Here is a 22,286-nt window from a genome sequence, read left to right as displayed (position 1 = left end):
ATGACATGTGCCACTTACATAACCTTCTACCAGAACATTTAAAATGACCTGTGCACCTTCAGAGAGGCTGAGACAGTATCTCTGAAGCCTGTATTTAGGCATTTGTATTTCAACTTCTTAAATTGATGCTGCAACCCAGACAACTTTAAGCCTACTCAAAAGACAGAATATATTCAGGGAGTAAATGCAGTTTTAATTTACCTGTTATTAATTTTAAAACTATTCCCATGATACAGAGACATCTAGTGAGCTATCTGGTTTTAATATCACTGTAGATTCACCTGTCTGGTGCTGCCACACTGTCCTGGGTTCAGCAGTAGCAGTCATTTTTCTCCTTCTTGGTAGCTGGCGCAGTGCTGTGTTTTGACTTTTGGGCTGGGAAGAGAGCTGATAAAAATGATGTTTTGGTTTGGCTGAGGATTTTGTGAGCCTCATGCTCTGCCAGGGAGGAGAGGAAGCCGGGAGGAAGCAGAGACAGGACACCTGACCCAAACTGACCAAAGAGGTATTCCATACCACAGCACGTCATGCCCAGGAGGTAACTGGGAGTGACCCAAAAGGGCTGGTGGACTGCAGGGTTGGAGGAGGTATCGGTCAGTGCTTGGTCGGGCTGGGGGGGGGGGCAAGTTATCGGTCACCTGGTGATGAGGTGTTGTATTCTCTTCCCTTGTTATTTCCTTTATCATTATTATTATTGGTGGTAGCAGCAGTGATTTGTGTTATACCTTAGTTACTAAACTGTTCTTATCACATCCCATGGGAGCTGCATTCTTTTCAGTTCTCCTCTCTGTCCCTCCAGGAGTAAGGGGAGAGCAAGAAGGGGGGGGAGTGAGTGAAAAAGCTGGCTGGCTGGGGTTAAACCATGACACACACCTAGCCCATAAAGCCTCCCAGATAAAGAAGAGGTGGGGAGGGAAGAAGAGGGGGAGGGAAGAAGAAGGCAGAGGAAATATTTCAGCTGATGAGGAAATTCAGCTGATGAAGAAATCCCTACACTGCAGAAATGCACACAGACATCTGAATTGAGTAGTATGCTAAACATGCAGAACATGAATCCAAACCCCTCCATGAGATAAGCAGCAGCTAGCTTGGTAAAGAAAGCAACCACATTTGTGGATCATGATTATGACTAGTCTTCACACGAGGAAGGGAGAAGAGCGGTGGGGGGAAAAGCCTGTGAACACACATACATGCACTAAATCTTTCCTAAAGCTAAAAAATGGTCACTTACAATAAGAATAGATACCTTTTTCAATTCAAGTAGGTTATCCTTTCTATTGAGTACTTCTTGGAGTTCCCATTAAAAGAAAAATCATGTCTTTATGTGTCTTTTCAGTTTCTCATTTTATCAGAACTGTGGGAGAAGAGCAGGGAGAAAGACACCTCTTTTGTCTGTGAAGTTCCTTTCTCCACTTACTGCCACAACTGCATCTCCCATTAAAATGATGCTCGGCTGCTCTTTACCATAAACCTTCAGGAAATACTCTCTTCTGGGAAAGGACTGGGTGACTAAGAGAATACATTATTTCAAATATCTAATAAATATATATAAATGTATATTTAGTCAAATTACAACTGGTAAGAGTTATGGAGCAAAAAAATACACCAGAAAATTATAGCAGAATAGAAACAAATTATTCACCTATTACAGCAAACACTATGGCATCTTAATATGAGATTGATAAAGGGGAAGTTTCAGTGACATAGAATCACAGAATCATAGAATAGTTAAGGTTGGAAAGGACCTTAAGATCACCTACTTCCAACTATCCTGCCACGGGCCAATGTACATGTGCCAACTTAACAGCCTCATGGATAAACATAAATGCCTATACTGGGAAATTGTAAATGAACCAGCTTGGGCTGTCAAGGCTGAAATGAAGAGGACATTCAGTGCAGCCCAAGGCTGTAACGTAGGTGGCACCCTGAGCAGCTGTCACCACTATCTGCCTCTGAACTCCCACTACACATCATCATCCTCCTCAGCATTCCGAAGTCCTTGGTATACTTTGTATAGCTGAGAACTACAAAGACTTTGGGTCCTTTAGCCTCGAAATCATATATTCATGTTCCAGCCTAACTCCTGCTCTTTTGCAAACTCCCCTCTCCCTTTCACGTAAACTTCAACAGATCTTTAGTCCCCAGCAAAGAGACTTCTGTGTCTAGTAACATGACTTGCAAGCTTTGAAGCACACTGTATGTCCTTCTGATAGGATTCTCTTCATGCATATGAGACTGTTAAATAACAATATGATTAGGGTGTTACACAAAGCTAAATTTAAAGCATAGGGGAATGTGCTCCCAGCATTAAATGCATAAGAGCAGATAATACATAGTTTTAATTGCAAGAACCTCTTAAGTGAAATACAAGATCCACCTTATCCTGGACCTAATAAATGGGAATTCAGGTTTAGCACTTTTTAATGTATTCAACAGCATGCAAGAAGTTGCTTTAATCTTTGATCAAATGATATTAACACCCACATAGAAAAGGATTTTCTATCCAGGCTTGCCAAGTCTTCTAGGACAGCCTCCCAGAATATAGTTAGAAACATTTGTAGTTACACTTGCCAGTGGCTCCAGTGACAGCTCCATATCTGCATAAAAGCTGGAGAGCCAGAGCAGCAGAGATTGGGAAACCCTGTACTCCTGCTGGCACCAGAGTCTGAGCACACATTGTAACTGATTGTACAGTGACAGGAATACAGTACGAGATAGAGCAGCAGAGGGAAGTTACAAGTGCTTAAATCCCCACTGAGGAGTTACAGTACAGATGATGCAGCAAAGGATAAAAATGTCATACGCCTTTCAAATCAAATTTAGACAACACTTTTAATTCAGCTTGAATCAAAGACAAGCATTAATTTGCTACTCTGGTTTTCAAAAGAATAGTGCCCTTTAGCTTAAAAGTTTAAATTGCTTTTGAGATAGTTCATAGCAGAACACAGCGGTGATTTCATGCCCTCAGAGGAAACCTTTTCTTCTCCCAAAAGATGCTCTCCCACGTACGACTTCTGCAAAAACCAGAATATTTGATAAACAAAACGGAGAAAACAGCCAATTCGGCAGCATTCGCCTGTCTTGAGCCTGTACCCACACTGGCCATACCAAGCAGGTCCCAGTTCAGCCTGGGAAACAGGCATTTGAACAGGTCATGTAACTGTAATTTACAGGGAAAAGTCAATGTTTGTATAGGGCTTTCAGATAAATTAATCATTGTTTATATAATACTTTCATACAAATTACTCTGGCATAATATTTCATATTAGAAAGAAGCAAAAAATATTTATCAGTTTTCAGGTGGAATTTAAAAAAAAAAATCTTTATTTTCAACCACTAAACCCTTTCAAAAAAAGGGAAAACCCCTTTCTGATTCCTACAAAATTCCCTTGATAGGGATTTATGTGGATATTCTCTTTGGAAATCTCTGTATCTTCAGGTGTCTGGCCTCAGGGAGTTCTGGCTTGCAGATAGTTCCCAAAAGCCAGGGAATTTTATCAGAGTAACAAATGTTCTGCTACAGGACTTAGGATTTGATATAAATTCGTAAGAAGGACTATTTGTTGTAGAAAAGGGAAAAAGGAATGTGACTGCACTGAAAACATCTGATGTTTTATTTGGTTGTCTGAAGCAAATTCCAGAGTTTGTTACAACACAGACGCCAGTTTAGAACTAGTACTGACAAACGTATGTAGATACGTATGAAGTCCATTGCTTTGTAAGAGGATCCCACAAAATCCAATAGCAACAGCTAGAAGCACAACTTCGCTGGCTATTAATGCTGGTTGCCTGAATAAATGAGCACTAGTAATTCTGCCATGGAAAAAGTACAACTGTTTTGGGAATATCTAAAAAGAGCAAACTCATGAAAAAAACCCACCAAAATCTCAAATCCCTAAGAGATTATGAAGATCATCTGAGTGATCTTTCACATAAAAGCCCAGTATTCCTAATAATCCCTGCTGAAGAATTAACCTTTCCCTCAGCATTCGTTTCCTCTACCTAGAAGATGTCACAACTCTGCTTAACTTGATTTGATGGTTTAGTTTTGGTTTGCTTTTCCACAAATCTATACAGAATTTTTAAACATATTTTTTTAAGATGGAAGCTTTCGGTAAAAAGAAATCACAATTAACTATGGCTTTATATACTGAGCACAGTGCAGTGTATTAAGTGTCTTTAATACTGCCAAATAAGTGAGAACTAAACATGTGGTTCCATGTACTTTTGCATGGAAGTCAAGTAAAGGAAAAATATTTTTTAACTTGGATCATTTCACTGATGTGATGTACAATGCAACCTTAGAAACAGTTGCACATATCTGACTAAAAGGGATAAGGGACATGCAAATGAACAACCTTTATTTGGTTGGGGAGGGACCTTAGCATTCAGTTCACTTGGAGAAACAGGTACACCAGAATACACTCATAGAATATCTAGATTTGTATGGTCCAAATGTTTCTCAATCTGTTAAGAGTGGCAGGTAAACGGAGATGCAAGTAGCTATTTCTTCGGTAGCTATGCTCTGTTGTAGCCACACCCAGAAACATCACACTCAAATTAATTTTGTATTCTTTCAAGAACAAGTCTCTAAGTCTCATAAGCTCCTAGTACGTCCTCACATATTCTAAGATTTTAAGTCACAGAGCATTATCTCTTCACCTCCCAGCAGTATACCATGTTTCAAAAGAGGACTTACTTCAAATGACAAGGAAATGAGCATATGTATTGTGATCAAATCAAGGCATGTGTTTGCCCCATTGCTGGTAAGGTTAAATGAAGTAATTCCTGTACCTCTCCCTTTCTACACAAGGGAAGACTAGTTAATTAAAATTCACAAGGTAATCACAACTCAATAAAACTAACATGCATTTCTGCCTGTCACATTTACGTTTTTGCAATTAGGTGCACTGGGAAGTAACACAGAAGGTCACATTTTGCTAAAATCCAGTGATGTTTTCACAGCAACAAAGGATACAAAATGGGGGCATACATGTTTTAATTAATAAGAACAAGGCTTCTAAATGGCACACCATGAGTCCCTAAGTTACTGGCAGCTGTCACAGTACTTTACTGCTGCTTCCCATGCACCCCCCTCGTGGTCTTCAGGTGCCTTTCAAAATGCAATTTCTCACATCCTGTAGAAGAAATGATGTGCCCAGTGAACGGGCCTTGAGGATGCTGAGACAGAATTCAGTGAAGAATTGGCTTCTTCCAAGGCACAAGTCTTTGGTTATTTGGAACCTTGCTGCATGATCTTTTTTTATTTACACATCTGAAGAAAACAAAGAATCAGATGCAGTTGCAGTGCTGAAACTCACAAATAACTCTTCTGAATGTAGCAGAATGGCAGCTGGACTAAAACAGCTTTTAGTCTCTTACACTCTCCTCATGTTAGTTTTTAGCTCCAGTGTTGGCTTTCAGCTAAAATGTGATTCAAATATTTTGTTTAAAAAAAGGCCAGGGAACCTTTTGCAGCATTTTCAGAAATACTCAGCAAAATATCAGTTCTTATCAGAAAAGTCAACTTGCTGAATGCAGTGAATCAGTTGTGCTGATCAATAAACCAGACAGAAGACTATTAGCTCAATGCTTTTTTTAGCTATCTTTTTCCAGCTAGATATAGAAACCTGATCATCAAGCTCTGACCTCTCTATGTACAGTTCATTATATGACAGTTATGTTTTATTAATTTGTACTCCTAGAATAGAGATCCATGGAATTAAATATCCAAAAAAAGGTAAAACTTCCATGTGAATAGTGAATGTCTTATGTAAAAAAATGTAATAGGATGATCAATTTTTGGAAGACAGAACTACAGTACTGGCCAGACATCTCTGAAACTGTCTTTGTAACTAGGCTAAACAGGTAAGACACATCAGATACTGCAGTAAGTGAAAGAAAACTGCTTCTTTTTCAAATGACATCACAAGCCAGAACCTGGGCAGAATCAAAGACTACAAAGACTTGAAGGTGCAAGTGAAAAATACTGGTGCCCTAGTTATCTTTTATTCCATTCTAACAGGTAGAGAGGATTCAGCCAGAAATAGATGTATAATGCAAATCAGCTCGTGGCTTCATGACTGGTGCTGTCTTGAGGATTCTGGTTTTAATGACAATGGGGCATTCTTTGATGACTATAGCCTGTTAGAGAAGGATGGGATCCACCTGTCTAGAAGTGGCCAGCTTGCTGAGGGGGGCTTTCAAGTCACTCATGGGTGGTATCTGTAGTGGCATCACTCACGCCATCACATCCAACTTGGGAATAAGCCAGGCCAGCCAGACCAGCGATGAATGTTCCTCAGCTGTCTCCCAAGATGAGAACCAGAAAGCCAACCACCTCAAGAGTGTGTATGGCTGTCACGAATCTTCTTGCACCCCTCCTGAATAGTGTGCATGCTCAATTACCTCTCTGAAGTGTCTGTACACCAACACATGCAGCATGGGCAATAAACAGGAAGAATGAGAGATTTCTGTACAGTGCGGGGACACAATCTCATTGCAATTAGAGATACATGGTGGGATAGCTTGCATAACTGGAATGCTGTCATGGATAGCTGCACACTTTTGAAAGACTAGCAAGGCAAAATGATAGAGTTGCTCTTTGTATGTGAGAGTAACTGGAAGGTATCAAGCTCTGCCTAGGGGTGGATAAAGAATAAGACAAGAGGTTATGGGTAAGAATTAAAGGGCAGGCTGACATGGGTCTTGTGGGCATTTACTACAGGCCACCTTATCAGGAAGAGGACAGAGGCAGATGTTACTGCTAAGCCACTTTCCATTATCTTTGAAAGGTTGGAGAACAAGCCTATAGAGAACGAGAGGTTCCTGAGGACTGGCAAAAAGCCAGTGTCACTCCAGTCTTCAAAAAGGGCAAAAAGGAGGACCTAGGAAATTACAGGCCAGTCCGCTTCACCTTCATCCCATGAAAGGTGATGGAACAGCACCTCCTGAATGTCATCTCTAAGCACACAGAGGAAAAGAAGGTTATCAGGAGCAGTCAACATGGATTCACCAAGCAGAAATCACGCTTGACTAATCCAATAGCCTTCTATGATGAAATGACTGACTGAGAAGATGAGGGGAAGAGTGGATGCTGTCTATATTTCAGCAAGGCTTCTGACAGCCTCCCACAAAGTATTTATACATATTGCAATATGAAAACAAATCACAGGGGTTTTAAGCAAGTGCAAAGGGCCTTGTGACCTTTGAATAAAAATCGTCCTTCTACTTTATGTAATCAATCGTTTGCTTTAATTTGATTTTCTGCACATCCTATTTCTCTCCAGGGTTTCTGAGGACTATTCCCAACTAAGCAAGCCGCCTGGGGCACCGAACAAGCTGCCCTGAGATTACGGTGCATGTCATTTGTTTACAATCCTGAAGAGGGTAGAGTTGCACAACACACCGCTACATCTCTCCCAGAAACACGGTACTTCTGGGACACGTTCAACTTAGAAACCAGAAGACTGATTGATCTATGTCCATCACCTCTGTCACAGTATTAAAAGTTTAGGACATAAAAACAGCATGCAGAGTTCTGAATCTCACCTCCTTAGTCTTCCAAATAAGTTATTTAAATACATTTCTGTGGAATTTGCCACCATGTTAACAAACTACAGATAACTTACTTTCTGTCAGGTCAAAATCTATCAATAATTTTATAATTGCACTACATACAGAAATTTCACAGCAAAAGACGTGTGATTTCTAAGTAAAAGATGTTACCCCACTAATGAAACAGAGCAGCATTCATGATGTGAGCCACTCCCATTAACCAGACCTACATTTGAAGCAAATGCAGTCTAAATTACCAGCACGCATTCAGGAATCAGCTATGATTAATGAAGGCCAACAGGAAAAGTAAAACCACTACGACGTAACAGCATATTGAACTGTATACTGGCAGAGCATCTATTGCAATCCAAGGAACAAACCCTCCTGACTTAACATTCTCTATTTGGAAATATAAAAGTGTTTCTTAGCTCATTGCCAAACAGCTTTCTAAATTACCTGAATTCATTTTTATGCATTTCAGCTATTTTCTTCTCAAGTTTTTGTGACTGCTTGGGAAAAATCTTGAAATCGCTGATGTAATTCTCTGGGTGTTCCTCAGGATCATAATCACCAAGCTCAGCTAAACAGATCCAAAACACAAGAAAAAAAATACATAAATTCAATTTCAACATTAGTTAACATGAAAAAAAGTCAATAAATACGGTGTAATTCAAGATACTCCCATGATTGGTAACAATCCAGCATCTCTCAAGAAATGCTGCTTTAAAGAACCTATAGTTAACTGAAACAAAAAAAAATTCCTTATTAACTGCCACTTCAATCAATGAGTTTCAAGTGAAGTTCATGTTTATTAGCTGCAGCAGTAATTAGCGATCCTAAAGTACTTTCTGTGTCAGAAACATGCTCTGTAAAACAGAGGCACAGGTAATCTTTCTGCTTTAAGTACCTGTCATTCTGGTAACAGGCAGAACTGAAACAATGTACTTCAGATTCTCCACTTTTTTACACCGATTTACCCTAGCTGATATGTACTGGTTTAATTCTGTTCTAGCAGAGAAGCACAGGCTGTAACATTATACACACTCATCCACAGTATTTTATTCCTCTTCTAAAAGATGTGTCACTTAGGTACCCAAACATGGCATTTAGTGTTACAGCTTTCTAAATAAGCCTCTTTTAATAAAGTCCTGACACAATCTTGGTTTGGATACTCTGCCTTATAATGCACTAAGACCTTCATTCATGTTAAGGCAAAAGGAAGGGAACTTCCACACATATAATGTGCCTAATCAGACATCTAGTTATTTCTCTGTGTGCAATTCAAGACATATTCCTGTATTTCTAAGGAAATGATGGGGAGAGAAAAGGGAAGAATTAAGAAAAAATTAAGAACCTTTCTCCTTGAATTATGTCTACTCTTTTTCCCGGGGATTGCATCATTACAGAGGTCTTCCTTACCCTAAGAAAGGGCACTGAATGACACTTTATCCTGCTTAGGTCAAACGGAATAGGAATTTACATTCAGGATTCAGAACAGAATTTTGCTTTGTTTGTAACTGCAATCTAACATTAATGCCATAACTTTTCACTTAAATTCCAAGATTAAGGTTTTTAAGTTGCAGCTTGGTTTTAATTGGCTAAATGGCTGAATTACTTGAAACACTTTACAGTGCAGGTCAGCATAGGGAAACAGTGCGATGACAACAACCAAAAAAAGGGCTATTGTTAGCTATATTCCTGCAACAGTTTTGAGTTTCCTTTTATACTTAACATTCCTACCAGTTATGTATTTAAAAATGCCCGCTGCTTGTACTTACCTTGGACAATACAGGCACCCAGGTAGGCAGCATCAGAAAAAGAACACAGCAAACGGCCATGGAAAATATCCCTTTTTATTTGTAGGTATAAGAGGTACCTGAAATATAATTAAAAAAAAAAAAAAAAACCAGGAAACTGTGTGGCATCTTTTTGTAACACATTTAACTTAACAATGTGAAAACAGCTGTATGTCTCTCTGAAACCCTTCTGGATCTCTCAGTTGCTGCTTTAAATGGCAGGAAAAAAGAGGCGAAGTACAACCACAGGGAAAACTAGATGTAAGACAAGAGATTTTTCTCAGTAACAATGAAATAATGACAGCAGAAGTAATAAAACCCCACTAACAGATAGCACGGAAAGTACTTTATCTAAAATGTACACCTGTTACAATGCTCATCAGTAATCTGAAATAAATTACAGTGTGTTTGCTTGAGCACACCGCCTCTCATTAAATGCAGGTACACACAGGAAATCTCTTGCTCTGTCACTGGACACAAAATAGCACATTGACCACAGTGCAGAGGATTTCTTTCCTTTTCTGGTTTTTAATCTGCTAAGAACCCTAGATGAAGTTTTGAGGTAAAAGCAACTACCTGAGGCCCAGGAAGCATCGGGCACAAGTGACCTGCCTGGAAGAAACCTGTCCCATTCCTCTCAGTGCTGTTCTACCTCCAGGAAGGACTTGGGAGAAGAAAACAATAGCCTCCTTCTACCCGCCCTCCGACTCCTACCACAGAGCAGCATTGTTTCTAGTAGCAAGAGTAGAAGGGCAGCCACAAGGCCATCACTGTCTCTCCCTTTCTCCCCTAGACAGCAGCCTCCCAGAGATGGACCAGCTTACAGGCCAGTGACTCACTTGGAGCTCCTTTCCCACCCACCTAGCTAGTTACGATTCAGCAGCTTCACCCCTGTGGGAAAATTAAACCACTTCAGCATTGCTTAAGCCAGATAAAGTCAACTATTTAGAGGGTGCTATAAGACTCAGTGGCTTCTGCCAGGGGCTTCAGGACATTCCTTGATGCTACCAGTCCTCTCCAACCTTGAGCTACAGTGTAGACAATAAAAATGTGCTTTATGAATAACACTGATGTCAGACATATTTTGCCCAAGTTACTTTGATCTGTGTGTACCATAAGCTCCTGCACCAAGTATCTTATCTGAAGCTTAAAGTGCATTTTAGATGTAAGACTTGAAGTAGTATCTACGTGAAGAGCAAGAGGAGTCTTCCTCCTTTTCTTGGATCGTTACTAATTGCTACATAAATATGAGACAGTTACCACAGAGAAAAGCAATTTGTTCTCATTGTGAACACATCCCTTTATTAAAGTATTAAAAGTTTCTACAGAACCCTTGCACTTCAAGACCTTTTTATTTTGCAAACTCCTTTTTTTTTCCTGTAATTAGTGTCCAGTAACAGCTCACTAATTCACTGCCATGATTGGGTCCTGCTACAGTACAAGCAGTTCCCAGAGGATAACTCTTATCAGGATGCACCAAAGGCCTCAATGAGATGCAGTAAAAATTCTTGGTCTGCAATAACAGTAGTCTGCAATTTCCAGACTACTGGAAAAGTCTCAGTATATTGAAACAAATATCGTACATAACCTGGGCAAATGAGCAGTCCACATCCTAAAACGTTTGGTAAGTCTTTCAGGGTGAAAAACTGGGTTGTGGTTCTTCAGAGCTACCACTAGACTGAAGTCAGTTCACCTTTTAAGAAGTGCCCAAACTAGCCACCTGTGAAAAGGCATCCCAAGATTTCAAGGATGGCTTGTTACCTGACCTATAAGGTCAAAACATCTCCACAACACTTGTGGCTCCTGAGTTTTAAAATTACTGTAATGACATACAAAAGTAAATAGGCTTCTGGAAAAGAATACTAACCTACTGCTCCTGACCGACATTTGCAGACATGAGGCTGAGATTAGAACTAAGAATTTCAAGTCTCAGGACTATACCAGGTCTGACTCTAGAGCTGTACTGATGGAAGCAACACTATGAACTCTAACTTTTCCATTAATATTTTGGTATTTCAAGAAGATAAAATAGTTTTGAGGTAATTATTTCCCATGTATCAGAATTGGGAACCAATACTTCACACCCTGCATCTATTACAAGACCATCTATTATCTTCAAAGCACAGGGAGAAATTGAAAATGTTCCAGAATTGACTCAAAGCATGTACTCAGGAGTTGGGCAGCATCTCTCCATCTCCCTGTCAGATGCTATGCAATAAATCAGAAGTTAAGATTTCTGAAGTGAGATGGCAGGGAGTCCCTTTCCCCCTCCAATATACAGCTATTTTATGAGAATAAACCTGAAAACACACAGACATTGATTCATTAGAATCAAATCCCCCCCTTCTATTTTTTTTTTAATAATAAATACAGCCATAAATACGCCAGTGTGTGACCGATCACCAAGATAGCACACTGGCACTTAGGATCAAAGGCAACAGCAGCAGCATCAGAAACTCCTCAGAATGAGGGCAAGAACTCATTTCTAGGCATTCCACTAAAATTCTGTGTGGATGAACATTGGAGTCTGGGTTGGATTGTGCATACTTGTGGCATTTATAAGCAAACAGGTTGCTGCTGATCAAAGAGGATCAAAGTTCCTCAATGTCGTTATTCAATTTCTGCATCCAGAATAGTCTCAAGCCATCTGAGTTAATCTTGAGCAAGAAATGCACAGGTTTATTTTCCCTGTAAGAAATGAGTTTATTGTGTAAGACTGCTTGCAATCTGAAACTACCAAAATTTGTCAAAAAATACTCCCCAAAGTTGGTTTTACTACAATATAAAATAATGTATACTCTTTCATCTAAATTATCAATATATGCATTTTTGCCAATTACATGAAGTTAATAACAATGTATTATTACCCATTTCCTCCAGTTAAATCACTGGCTCTGCAAGTTGTTCAGAATTTAAAAAAAAAAAATTAAAATAAAATGGACAATTAAAAAAAAAGCAGAAAACTTCCATTATCATTTTTCAGTAACTTCAGCATAATGTATTTTTCATTGTCTTGTCTCCCTAAGATAACAGAAAATACTTCCTTTCTGTAACAATTAGGAAAACAGAAATACATATTCAATTTTTGCTGAGAGGTGTATTAACAGAAAATAGATAAGAGTAATCATGGGATATATAACTGAAACAGCACATAAGATACAATTTTAGGGAAAAGAACATTTGTGCCTCAAAGTTGATTTCTTACCAGTGATCATCCTGGGATGACAGAGCTGAGCACAAGCTTCTGTCACAAACGTGGGCCACAGATGTTATTCATCTGTCTTTGCTTTAAAATATAGCATATATATGTAATCTATAAAATATATAATCCCTAGTCCTTGCTAGTCTCAGGAAGAAGCTCTGGCTACCCTCCCTTGCATGAAAGGGGTTTAGCTGTTGTCTCTTCACAGTATCATAGTATGTTAGAGATTGGAAGGGACCTCAAAAGATCATCTAGCCCAATCCCCCTGCCGGAGCAGGAACAATGGTTCATGTACCTTCCCATTACACTAACAATTTTTAAAACAAAAACAGTGACGTTTATTTTTTCTGTCACTAAGTTCTGTTGCATGCATTTCACTACAATTCATGCATTCACTATAATTAAATAGTCCAAAATTGTACTTCCAAAGAATTATTTGTATGAAATACTAAAGTACAAAAAAAAAAAAAAAAGAAAAGAAACATCTCCAAAACAGAATGCGGGAGTCAAGAAGGCAAAAAGAGGTACAGAGCACAGTTCACAGTGGAGAGTGGAGAAACTGTTAGATGGGACACAAGACAAGCACTTACACTCCTAAGGAAGGCAGAATCAGAGTCTGAATATGTTTTCCAGAGACTGCCCACACAGCAAGCTGTATGGGATGCTGTTTACCTACAAAGCAAGAAGGGCATTTTGGAACAAGACTAAGAGACTAATGAGTTCTCTGAAATGAAGATCTATGCATTTTGGACTAAAAGCTAATCTTGCAAGCTTTGCCAGAGGTTGGCTCAACCTCAGATATTTCCTATAATCCTGACAAAGTAATTTATGTCCCAGGTGAGCAAAGACCTACGAATGTATACCCGAGTATTGAAATCAGTAAGGTTTTCGCATATGCTTAAAACTGCCTACACCTACAGAAATAACGTGCAAAATCAGATTTCATTTTCCTGTTTCTTGTATCCTTCTACCACAGCTGTTTTTTCCAAGCCCTGGCACAACTTTGTAGCCTGATTTACAGTCCTAAGTACCAGCAAGCTAGTAAACTTATGCTTCAGTGCTTAGATTCTATCATTGGAATAACCTCATTTCCATCTATTATCTGTTTGCAATACAGATGACTCAACTCCAGGTTAGCCAAGCCTTTCCTGCAACTGCAGATGAAGGGTCAGCAATATCTATCCTTGGTTTAAGGAGGTTTCATGACCCCCAGAGATCATATTCCTAACTGCTTATCAGTCAATTTATTTACTGACTTTTATCTATTCTATTTTTACTTATCTGTTCAGTGATGTTCACTGAGGCAGGAAAGCTTTCCTGATGCCAAATTTTGTGCATTTTTTCTCGTGTTCAAGTAACTTCACTCCTTTTATTCCAGCAACAAGCATTTTTCCCAGTGTTGTCGCAGCCTTTCTAATTGAAGAACATGGTCACCTCAAGAGATATAGCAATGTTTCAAAATTGTTATCACAGCGAGGTGTCTTTGCACTGCTCTTTCCCATGCTACTGTGCATACTCAGGTGCAGAGCAGCAGAGGGCAAATGAACGTCTTTACAATATCCCTGGACTGGGTGCCCTTCTCTCGCATAAGAATTTATGATCATTTTATGTGTATTATTCTGGACACTAACTGCATATTCCCTCTCCTACAGTAGATATCAAGTACACCGCAGGAACACTCGTTTCTTTAGTCTATGAATCTAACCTAAACACTAACTACTACATAATAGTATGTAATACCACAACTAAGAGAATGATCTTTTCTATGCTTTACAGTACCACCTAGATAAAAAGGCTAATAGAAAAATAGTTATATTCTCTAAAATTATATTGCTTGTCTACTTAATGATATTTGAGGAGTGTTTTGATATTTTATAAGTTAAAGAAAAGCCATCACTCTAATAGTTACTGATAAAACACAAAGCTGACAGGTAGATCTTGTAGTCTTCAAAGACAGGTCTCTGACGTTATCAACTCAGGGTGGAGCAGTAGCCAAAAAAGCCATAAAACACTGGGCAGCATCAGGAAAGATACTGTAAGCAAGACAGAGGGGAATTCTGACACTATTTATAGCCTTGCTGTAATCACATCTTGAATGTTTTACCTAGCTCTAGTCTCTGCATCCTAAGTTGGATGTAGTTGAGGTTAATACAGGGAACAGCTAAAATGATTGACAGAATAGAGCCTCCCTTAGAATGAGAGATGGTGACTGAGAGGGAGTGAGTCTCATGAAATCTTCAGGGCAATGGGAAAGGCAAAGGTAGAACTGCTGTTCACTGAATCCTGAAATACTAGAGCTACAGGGAAGCCATGGGAATCAGGAAATAGCTTAAGGCAGATGAATGAAGTACTTTACACAGCAGGTAGTGAACTAACTGCCTCAGGCCGCTGGGAAGACAAATATTATTACCAAGTCCAAAAAAAAAGAATGATTAGACAAATTAATGAGTGACAGATCCAGAAAATAACACTAACACGAACAGGCAGAAATGTAACTGTTAAAATCTTAATATAATATTCCAGAAACCTTCTAGTGAATTTGGATGTGGATAGCGTCTATTTGTTTTCTTGTTTTTCTGGAACACTAGCATGGCTTAAACCCATCACAGCATTTGTAAAACTGATACATATGGCAATAAGCATGCCACAGTAATGTGAGTACAGCAGCTGCCCTTTCAATCCACCTAATCAGTAATAAGCCAAATTCTAGCAGAATAATTAGTAACTAGGAGCATAGCCATCATCACTTCAAAACATTATCTTCATTCCAACACAGGAAAAAAGAGAAAAATCTATTTATCTTAAAATATCTAACATCAAAAGTAGTAGCAACTACTTCGTTAACTTATTTAGGAAATCACACAACTTTCTTTCATGTGAAAAGGCACCTGCAGGAAGAACCATCCTCCTTGGTCTGTGCCTTCTGGAGAGAAGTAGTAATGCTAAGCATTCAAACACAAAAGTAACAGCACCCTGTAACTTCATCCTGAACTTACATCCCTCCTGGATGGCCAAAATCATCAGGGAACCTCTGGATCCACAGTATTAAAAAAAACCAACAACCACCAAACACAAAAAACAACCAACCAATATTAAAAAAAAAAAAAAAAAAAAAAAAACAACAAACAAAACGAAAAACAACAAGAACAACAACCAGTATTCCCTCAGAAATAGTTTATTTTCTGCCCTGCGGTGGGGGTGAGAAGGTCACTTGAATAACAGCTTTCCAGTAATCTCAAATATCTGACTTTGGTGGTCAGGATGATGACTGCTACTTGGATCTAGTAATACATGGGCTTGGCCTTCTGGCTTCAGAGCTGGCCAGTTCCTGCATTACAGCATACGGTCTTCCCTTAGGAAAAGTGTGAAAAACTGCCATGCTAGCCAGCTGCTTGACACCACTGGCTACAGAGGGAAAAGAAGGAAAAAAAGCGTTACTGGTACACAAGAAGTCATTTCACCAATGAATCAAGAGCACAAAGGAGTAGTAAGTCGCAAGCTTTGTTTTGGATACTGGATACCTAAAAGCCCCACAAAAATTCAGGTATAGATTCTATTCTGCAAGCTTTCACAACTAAACTACACTTTCTCAGCCTTCCTTCCTTCCCTACAGAGGGTCACAAGAGGACCTGTGAACATGTAAGGTCTCCTTCTACAATAGGCACAAGCATCACCAAAAAAATGCAGGACTGTCCTGGGTAATTTTTTTTCCCACCCTGAATGATTTCTGCAAGCCTTCCAGCACTATGTGCTCTTACTAACAACACTCATTCATTTCTAAGACTTGCACTATTCAATCCGATTGTGAATCCAATACTATTAGAACAATAAATTCACTTGAAAACCAGCCAATATGGCCTTGAGAAAGCCAAAACAGACTTGCAGAGGCATGAAAACATAGCTACCATTGCACATCGCAAGAGCAGGACAAGGATACCCAAAGAGAAAGATGATGCTGTTCTAATGATGCCTGGAACAGGGGTCAGCAGCACAGGCTCACCTCATACTCACTCATCCTTGAAAGGATGAACATACTGCAAGACTTTTCAACTTGCAAATAATGGCTTGATATTCAAGCATCAGCAACCCAGCTGGAGCACTGTCAGTCTCAACTGCCCTCCTGCTTCTGAAAGGAAAGCACCAGGCTCTTCCAACACAAGGCAGTAACAACTGCTTGAGATAGGAGCAGTGGAGCATTGCATGCATGCATGCAGTGGTATTGCTCTTCCTCGCCCAAGCTAGCTCATTCAGAAGTCTTGAATTTGCCATGTTTACATACCCCAAGTCTTTGTCATTTTGTATGATTTCCAGTTAAACATTTTTAATCTGCTTTTCTTGTACCAGAGTACTCATTACACTGTCTTATGACAGCCTAGTGATTGAAGAACTGCTTCTTGGATTAGGAAATATGGGTTAGGAAAAACGGCATGATGAAAGCTATTTGAAATAATCCATCTTTGGTTAATTCCACCAGCTACTCACCCATGCCATTTTCTAGGTCTGTTTTTCCTACAATAATCATGGATTACTGCTGATACAGTATTATCTGTAGCATTTCAGATTATTCCTTTGGGACCTCAGATGACTTCATATTCCCTCATTTTAATTATACATACAGTATAACGTAGAGATTTGGATATAAGAAGGCATGAGGCCCTGAGCTGCTTTATTACATAAGAAAGAACAAACACTGATTTATTTATTACCTAAGCAATAACCCTGAAAAAAAAAAAAAAAAGTAAAATTTTGTGCCCAGCTATGACCATTGTTTTGATTCATCTGTTCACACTCTCTTAACTGTTCCTATTCTGTTCACACACAACATCTCAGGCTTTCCCAGCTATGGACCCTCCCAGGGCACTGATCTGTGATAACAGAATAGGAAGAGAGGCACATAGCAAAAATACCTGTGCTTTCAGAGAGCATAGTGGGAAGCTGTGCACACAGCAGATTGAATGACCTCCACAGTTACAACTTCCTTTGTGACAATTTTGTATCTTTGTATGCCATGCCAGCAGAATAATCTTGACCATCATAGTGAACTCTGGAATATCCTTTTCTCTGCACATGGTTCTGTACACATAGCTAAAGAAACATCCCCTCTCACTGTGAAGCCTACCATGCTCTCTGGGAAAAACAACTGGAATGTACCACAAAGATTAAAAAAAAAAGGAAAAAGAAGAAAGAAAATTACCAGAAAAGGAAATTAGCAGTAATACTGAAAACATATTTGTTCAAGGTCTCTACCCAAGCATGTGCAGCATCAGCCAGAAAACAGGCTGCAGAGCAGAGGCTGATTTAACAGGAAAAGAAACTGAAATTCTGTTTTACAGGTTTGCGCAGTTTTACAGGAAACAAAGGAGATGGGAGGACCTGGTGTTATATTGCTATTGCCTACTTAAAAACTAGTAGCGATTACTCTCATTAGGGATGCTCAGTGAAGCCAGCTAAATGCCATTTTCTGAAACTAAAGTACTTTGTTCTGACTCCATGCCACCTATAAGTACTAGACAATCAGATCTAGAAAGCCACAGATACACCACTCAGAAGACCCTGACACCTTCCACATACATGAAGCAGAAGTCGAACTCTGAGAAATGGCCTCAGCATAGAGAAATATGATACTTCTACTGAGGCTGAACACCTCTCTCTGTTTAAAAGATAAACTGTTCAAAAGTCTGTATTTGCTGTTAGTGTTGCAATCTGCTAAGCCTCCAGTGTCCCTGAAATAAATTCAGAGGCCAACTCATTTCAGTAAAATAAGTTAAATCCTTGACACTTTCTCATCCCAGTTCTTAAACATGCATTGAAAAACTGCCTGATTAACTACTGAAAAGAAATAGTGTGTCTTTAGGGTCTCTCAAACATGTTTCAAACGTGTATGGCTTCACTGTCCCGCTCAGCAAGCAGTATTTCCAAAAACAAGGACAGATCTTCTAAATCCATGCTGACACAAGAGATGAGTTAAGGAAGTCATGCACTGATGTGCCTTAAGACTTGGGCTTCGTTGACAAGTCAGGATTCATGTAGTCTGCTACTACACGAACTAGAGAACTCAGGGTGACAAGCCCATGGCCACTGAAAGTAACTTTGCAATTACAATCCTAACTCCAGCTGACTATTTAGAAGTAATACCTCTAAATGCCTTAACAGCCAGAGGCAGGCACTGATTTTATTTCAAAAGCACAGCTATGAAAGTGATTATTAATTAAAATGAGGGAAGATGAAAGTAAGCAGCTGGAGTGGTACGACAGGACTAACAATATCCACAGGCATCCTTAGCAGTGGAACAAAACGACAAGCAAGCATGTGGCTCGGTCCTTTGCCCAAGGCACTCCTGGCCTCTGAACACAGTGTATGCACACTTTTTCAGGTTCGTACATTTTTTTTTCCTACAATATCATAAACAGACGGGTAACTTCAACTATGTAATTTGCCATCTTTATTTCCTGAAAAGAGTTCCAACTGTAAAACCACAAACTAACTCCAGAATTACAGTCCAGCACAGCCCACCAAAGGTAGGATAGAAATGAAGTGGGAGTAATCTGAGGTGAGAAATATTAAATTTTCTCACTGTCAGTGATGTCTAAATACTGTATAGCATTTCTATACATGGTGTACTATTTTCACAGAAATCAAATCATTTACCCCAAACACACACAGTTTCATGTACTGGGTTGGTTTTTTTTTACATCAGATACTGCTATTGGAAGAGTAGGAAAAACAGCTCTTTTTAATATATGGATTTCTCTTTGAGGCCTCTATGGTACTTGATTAAAGATTTATTCCTATAAAGCTTTTACAAAGACTGCATCGACAATAATCCACATGGGGGATTTAGACAGGGTTAATTAATATTCTGAACCAAGAGTCCAGGACAGGATGTCTTACTGTATCTTAATTTCATTTTCCCATTTCATTCATCTAAATGGGACTATAGACACCCGTCAGATTTCTACCCAACTGAAGAAGCAAGAAAGCAGCTTTTTTACATACTTAGACATGGAGAGTAGCAGAAATGCAAAGCACTAGTACACAGACTCAGCTAACTCTATATACAGCAATGAAGTACAGATGGCTTTAAGCCAAAGGGTGACAATGTTATTCATTTATTTTCAAATAACATTAAGCACACACTGAAATAAAGATGATTGCTCATTAAAGACAACAGAGATTTTTAAAAAGTTGAAAAATTTACATCTACCAAAAAGCCAATTAGCTTTCAAGTTTTCATTGCTTCCCTCTGTCACACAGTAACCCATTTTTCTTCTTGAATTTCACCTATCACTGTGATATGAGAAAAAAATAAATAACTGAAGCCAATATAGAGTGTCACCTTGAATCTGACCCTCTGCTTTAGATTATGAAACAAATTCTCAGAGGTAAATTACATGACTACACATCACTCGTTCATTTCAGGAGCATTTCCTTTACTTTGTTATTGTGTAAAAGACCTGGGCAGACACAAAGCAAAGGCCCCAAATAGCAACATTGGGAAACTATAAAGCTGATAATATATGAAAAGGCATCATGTGCACAAGGTGGACATTTGAAAAGATTAGTTATTTCTCCTTTTTAAGTCTTAACAGTATTGGTTTTAACTGAAGACCATAAAACATTTTTTCATACAGCAGCTGGACTTTAAAAATTAATTTGAAAGGTTCCAGCAAAGCCTAAAACATACTGACAGCACAATACACTTCAGTGGGCTAATTCTAGATTCTTTGCATTTCAATAAAACTTCTCCTGGGAGGGTATCCAAGTAGTTTAAAAAAAAAAAAAAAAAAAAAAAAGAGGTCAATTAAGACTCCTCAATGAGGAAGTTTATACTCTGGCTCATAACAAGTAAAATGTTCATCCAAGAACAAAGACTAAGAAATAATGAAAACCCACTGATTTCCTGGTTTACAACCTATTCACTCAGTTAAACAGTTTCAGTATTCCACCAAAGATAAATAGCTATAATGTGAACTGTATGTTCCAGCTGCTCTGTACAAACTATAAACTTCCCATTCAGCAGAATGCAAGCTGTTCCTGAAACTTTAAGAATGAGACCAGTGATAATGGGATCACTCCCATTCATGCAGTGACTCATGAGCATAAGAATTTGCAGGGACTGGGGAAAGCTTCAGTGAAGAAGTCAGCGCAACAAGTGTTCAGGGGCTCCATGCTTCTGCGACATGCAACTGCAGTGCACCTCCTGACTAGCAACATGGCAAGGCATATGTATATGTAGTACGGCACAGCTAATGCACAGGTCAAAAGAGCTGTTGTTTTCCTTCATTTTTCCCCAGTTGAATTTCTTGAAAAGTACCCAAAGCAACAAAATAGTCACAATGGCTAAATGACAAAACTCCCATTTGTTAAGTATGATTTTATTTTGACATACGTACGACTATTTTTACAGCATAAGCTGGAAAATCCCAATATAAGCAAAAAAGAACTCTTAACTTCCAGAAAAGCTTTACTTTAAAAATATAAATATGTTGCACCTCTATGTCAGTTTCCTAAAGGTCTACCAGTACATTAAAAATACTATCTTGGTTGTGGTCCTAAAAATATACACAAGAGAAAATTGAGTGGGACTACACATGATCCTGTTGGAAGAGTTAAGGCAATTACTGAATTAAACTTCATAGATGATTTCAATAAGCAAACCAAAACTAAGACCCAGAAGGAACTTACTCAAGACCACAATCCTTGCCAGGGTAAAAGTCAGAATAATCCTTCTCTAGTCATTTGACCATTGTTTCTCTTTCTGAGAGTTCTTCAACAACATGACTACTTCACTGTATGTTAAAACATCACCTTAAACTGTTTTTAAAAATCTATAGGTACCACAATAAATAAAAAAGCTACCAACAGTGCAAATGGCTGTTTGCTCTAGTATTTTAGCATAAAAAGTGAGAACCTCACCCTACACAATACACAGCCTGATTTTGAACTTGTTAGAAGACATACATTAAATGCACAAACAAACAAAACAAATACCTGGTGAGCTCTTCTTTAATCTTCAGGGGTTCATGTGGGTAGAATTTCACTCTAAAGCACATGGTAAATGGTGGATGAGCTGAAACATTATAAAGATAAAGCATGAGAACAGTAGCAAACATTGTCTCAGCCACTTGGAAGGAATAAACTCCAAAAGTCTTAAAAAGTAGCTGGTGTGATGGTTAGCTCTGAAACATCAGGCAGCGATTCAAATAAACCAATAAACACTATATATATATATGTATATACGAAGAGAATATATGACAAAGGTGGCCAAAGCATGTGCAAAATAGACCTAACCTAGGCAAATCAATTTATAAAGGGATTTGCACCTCACAAGACTTTTTGTTTGATATAGGAAGTACAAAAAACATTTGTGCTGCTATTTTTTTTTATAAACAGGAAGCAGATGCATCTTGTCACAAAGAGATACAAAAGGTGTTACCTATACTTGTTATTTCTGACAATGATAATACCCAGACTACAAAATGGAAGAACCCATTAATTAAATTTGGTTAATGAAGCTAGAGACAACAGAACTGTTATTGTTTACAGTATTTAGTAAGACCACATTACCTACTCTTGAGCTATAGTAACAATACTGGGCGTTAAGTACAATCCTTTTTCTTTAAAAAAAAAACAAAAAAAATCATAACAAAAAAAACAACCAAAGAAGAAGACCTAGTAACAGGAATTATTTCAGTTCTGCAATCAGTATCTCTCAGTTTTACATTAATGAA

At 38.7% G+C, this 22,286-nt stretch overlaps 1 protein-coding gene across 1 annotated transcript in view; it reads right to left on the bottom strand.

Moving 5' to 3' along the window:
* FRMD3 (FERM domain containing 3) overlaps nucleotides 1-22,286 on the bottom strand; it is a 114,083-nt gene that overhangs the window by 8,963 nt on the left and 82,834 nt on the right. Inside the window, exons 4-6 of the mRNA XM_061355161.1 lie at nucleotides 21,547-21,625; nucleotides 9,336-9,433; nucleotides 8,014-8,137 (exon numbers count right to left, since the gene is read on the bottom strand). Coding sequence (XP_061211145.1) covers nucleotides 8,014-8,137; nucleotides 9,336-9,433; nucleotides 21,547-21,625 — 301 coding nt within the window. The remainder of the gene's footprint in view (nucleotides 1-8,013; nucleotides 8,138-9,335; nucleotides 9,434-21,546; nucleotides 21,626-22,286) is intronic.

This window comes from Neopsephotus bourkii, unplaced genomic scaffold, assembly GCF_033783945.1.
Source record: "Neopsephotus bourkii isolate Nb327-2 ecotype Australia unplaced genomic scaffold, CSIRO-AGI_Nbou_v1 NB_86, whole genome shotgun sequence".
In the NCBI taxonomy this organism is placed as follows: Eukaryota; Metazoa; Chordata; class Aves; order Psittaciformes; family Psittacidae; genus Neopsephotus; species Neopsephotus bourkii.
This window is presented reverse-complemented; position numbering and strand designations above follow the sequence as displayed.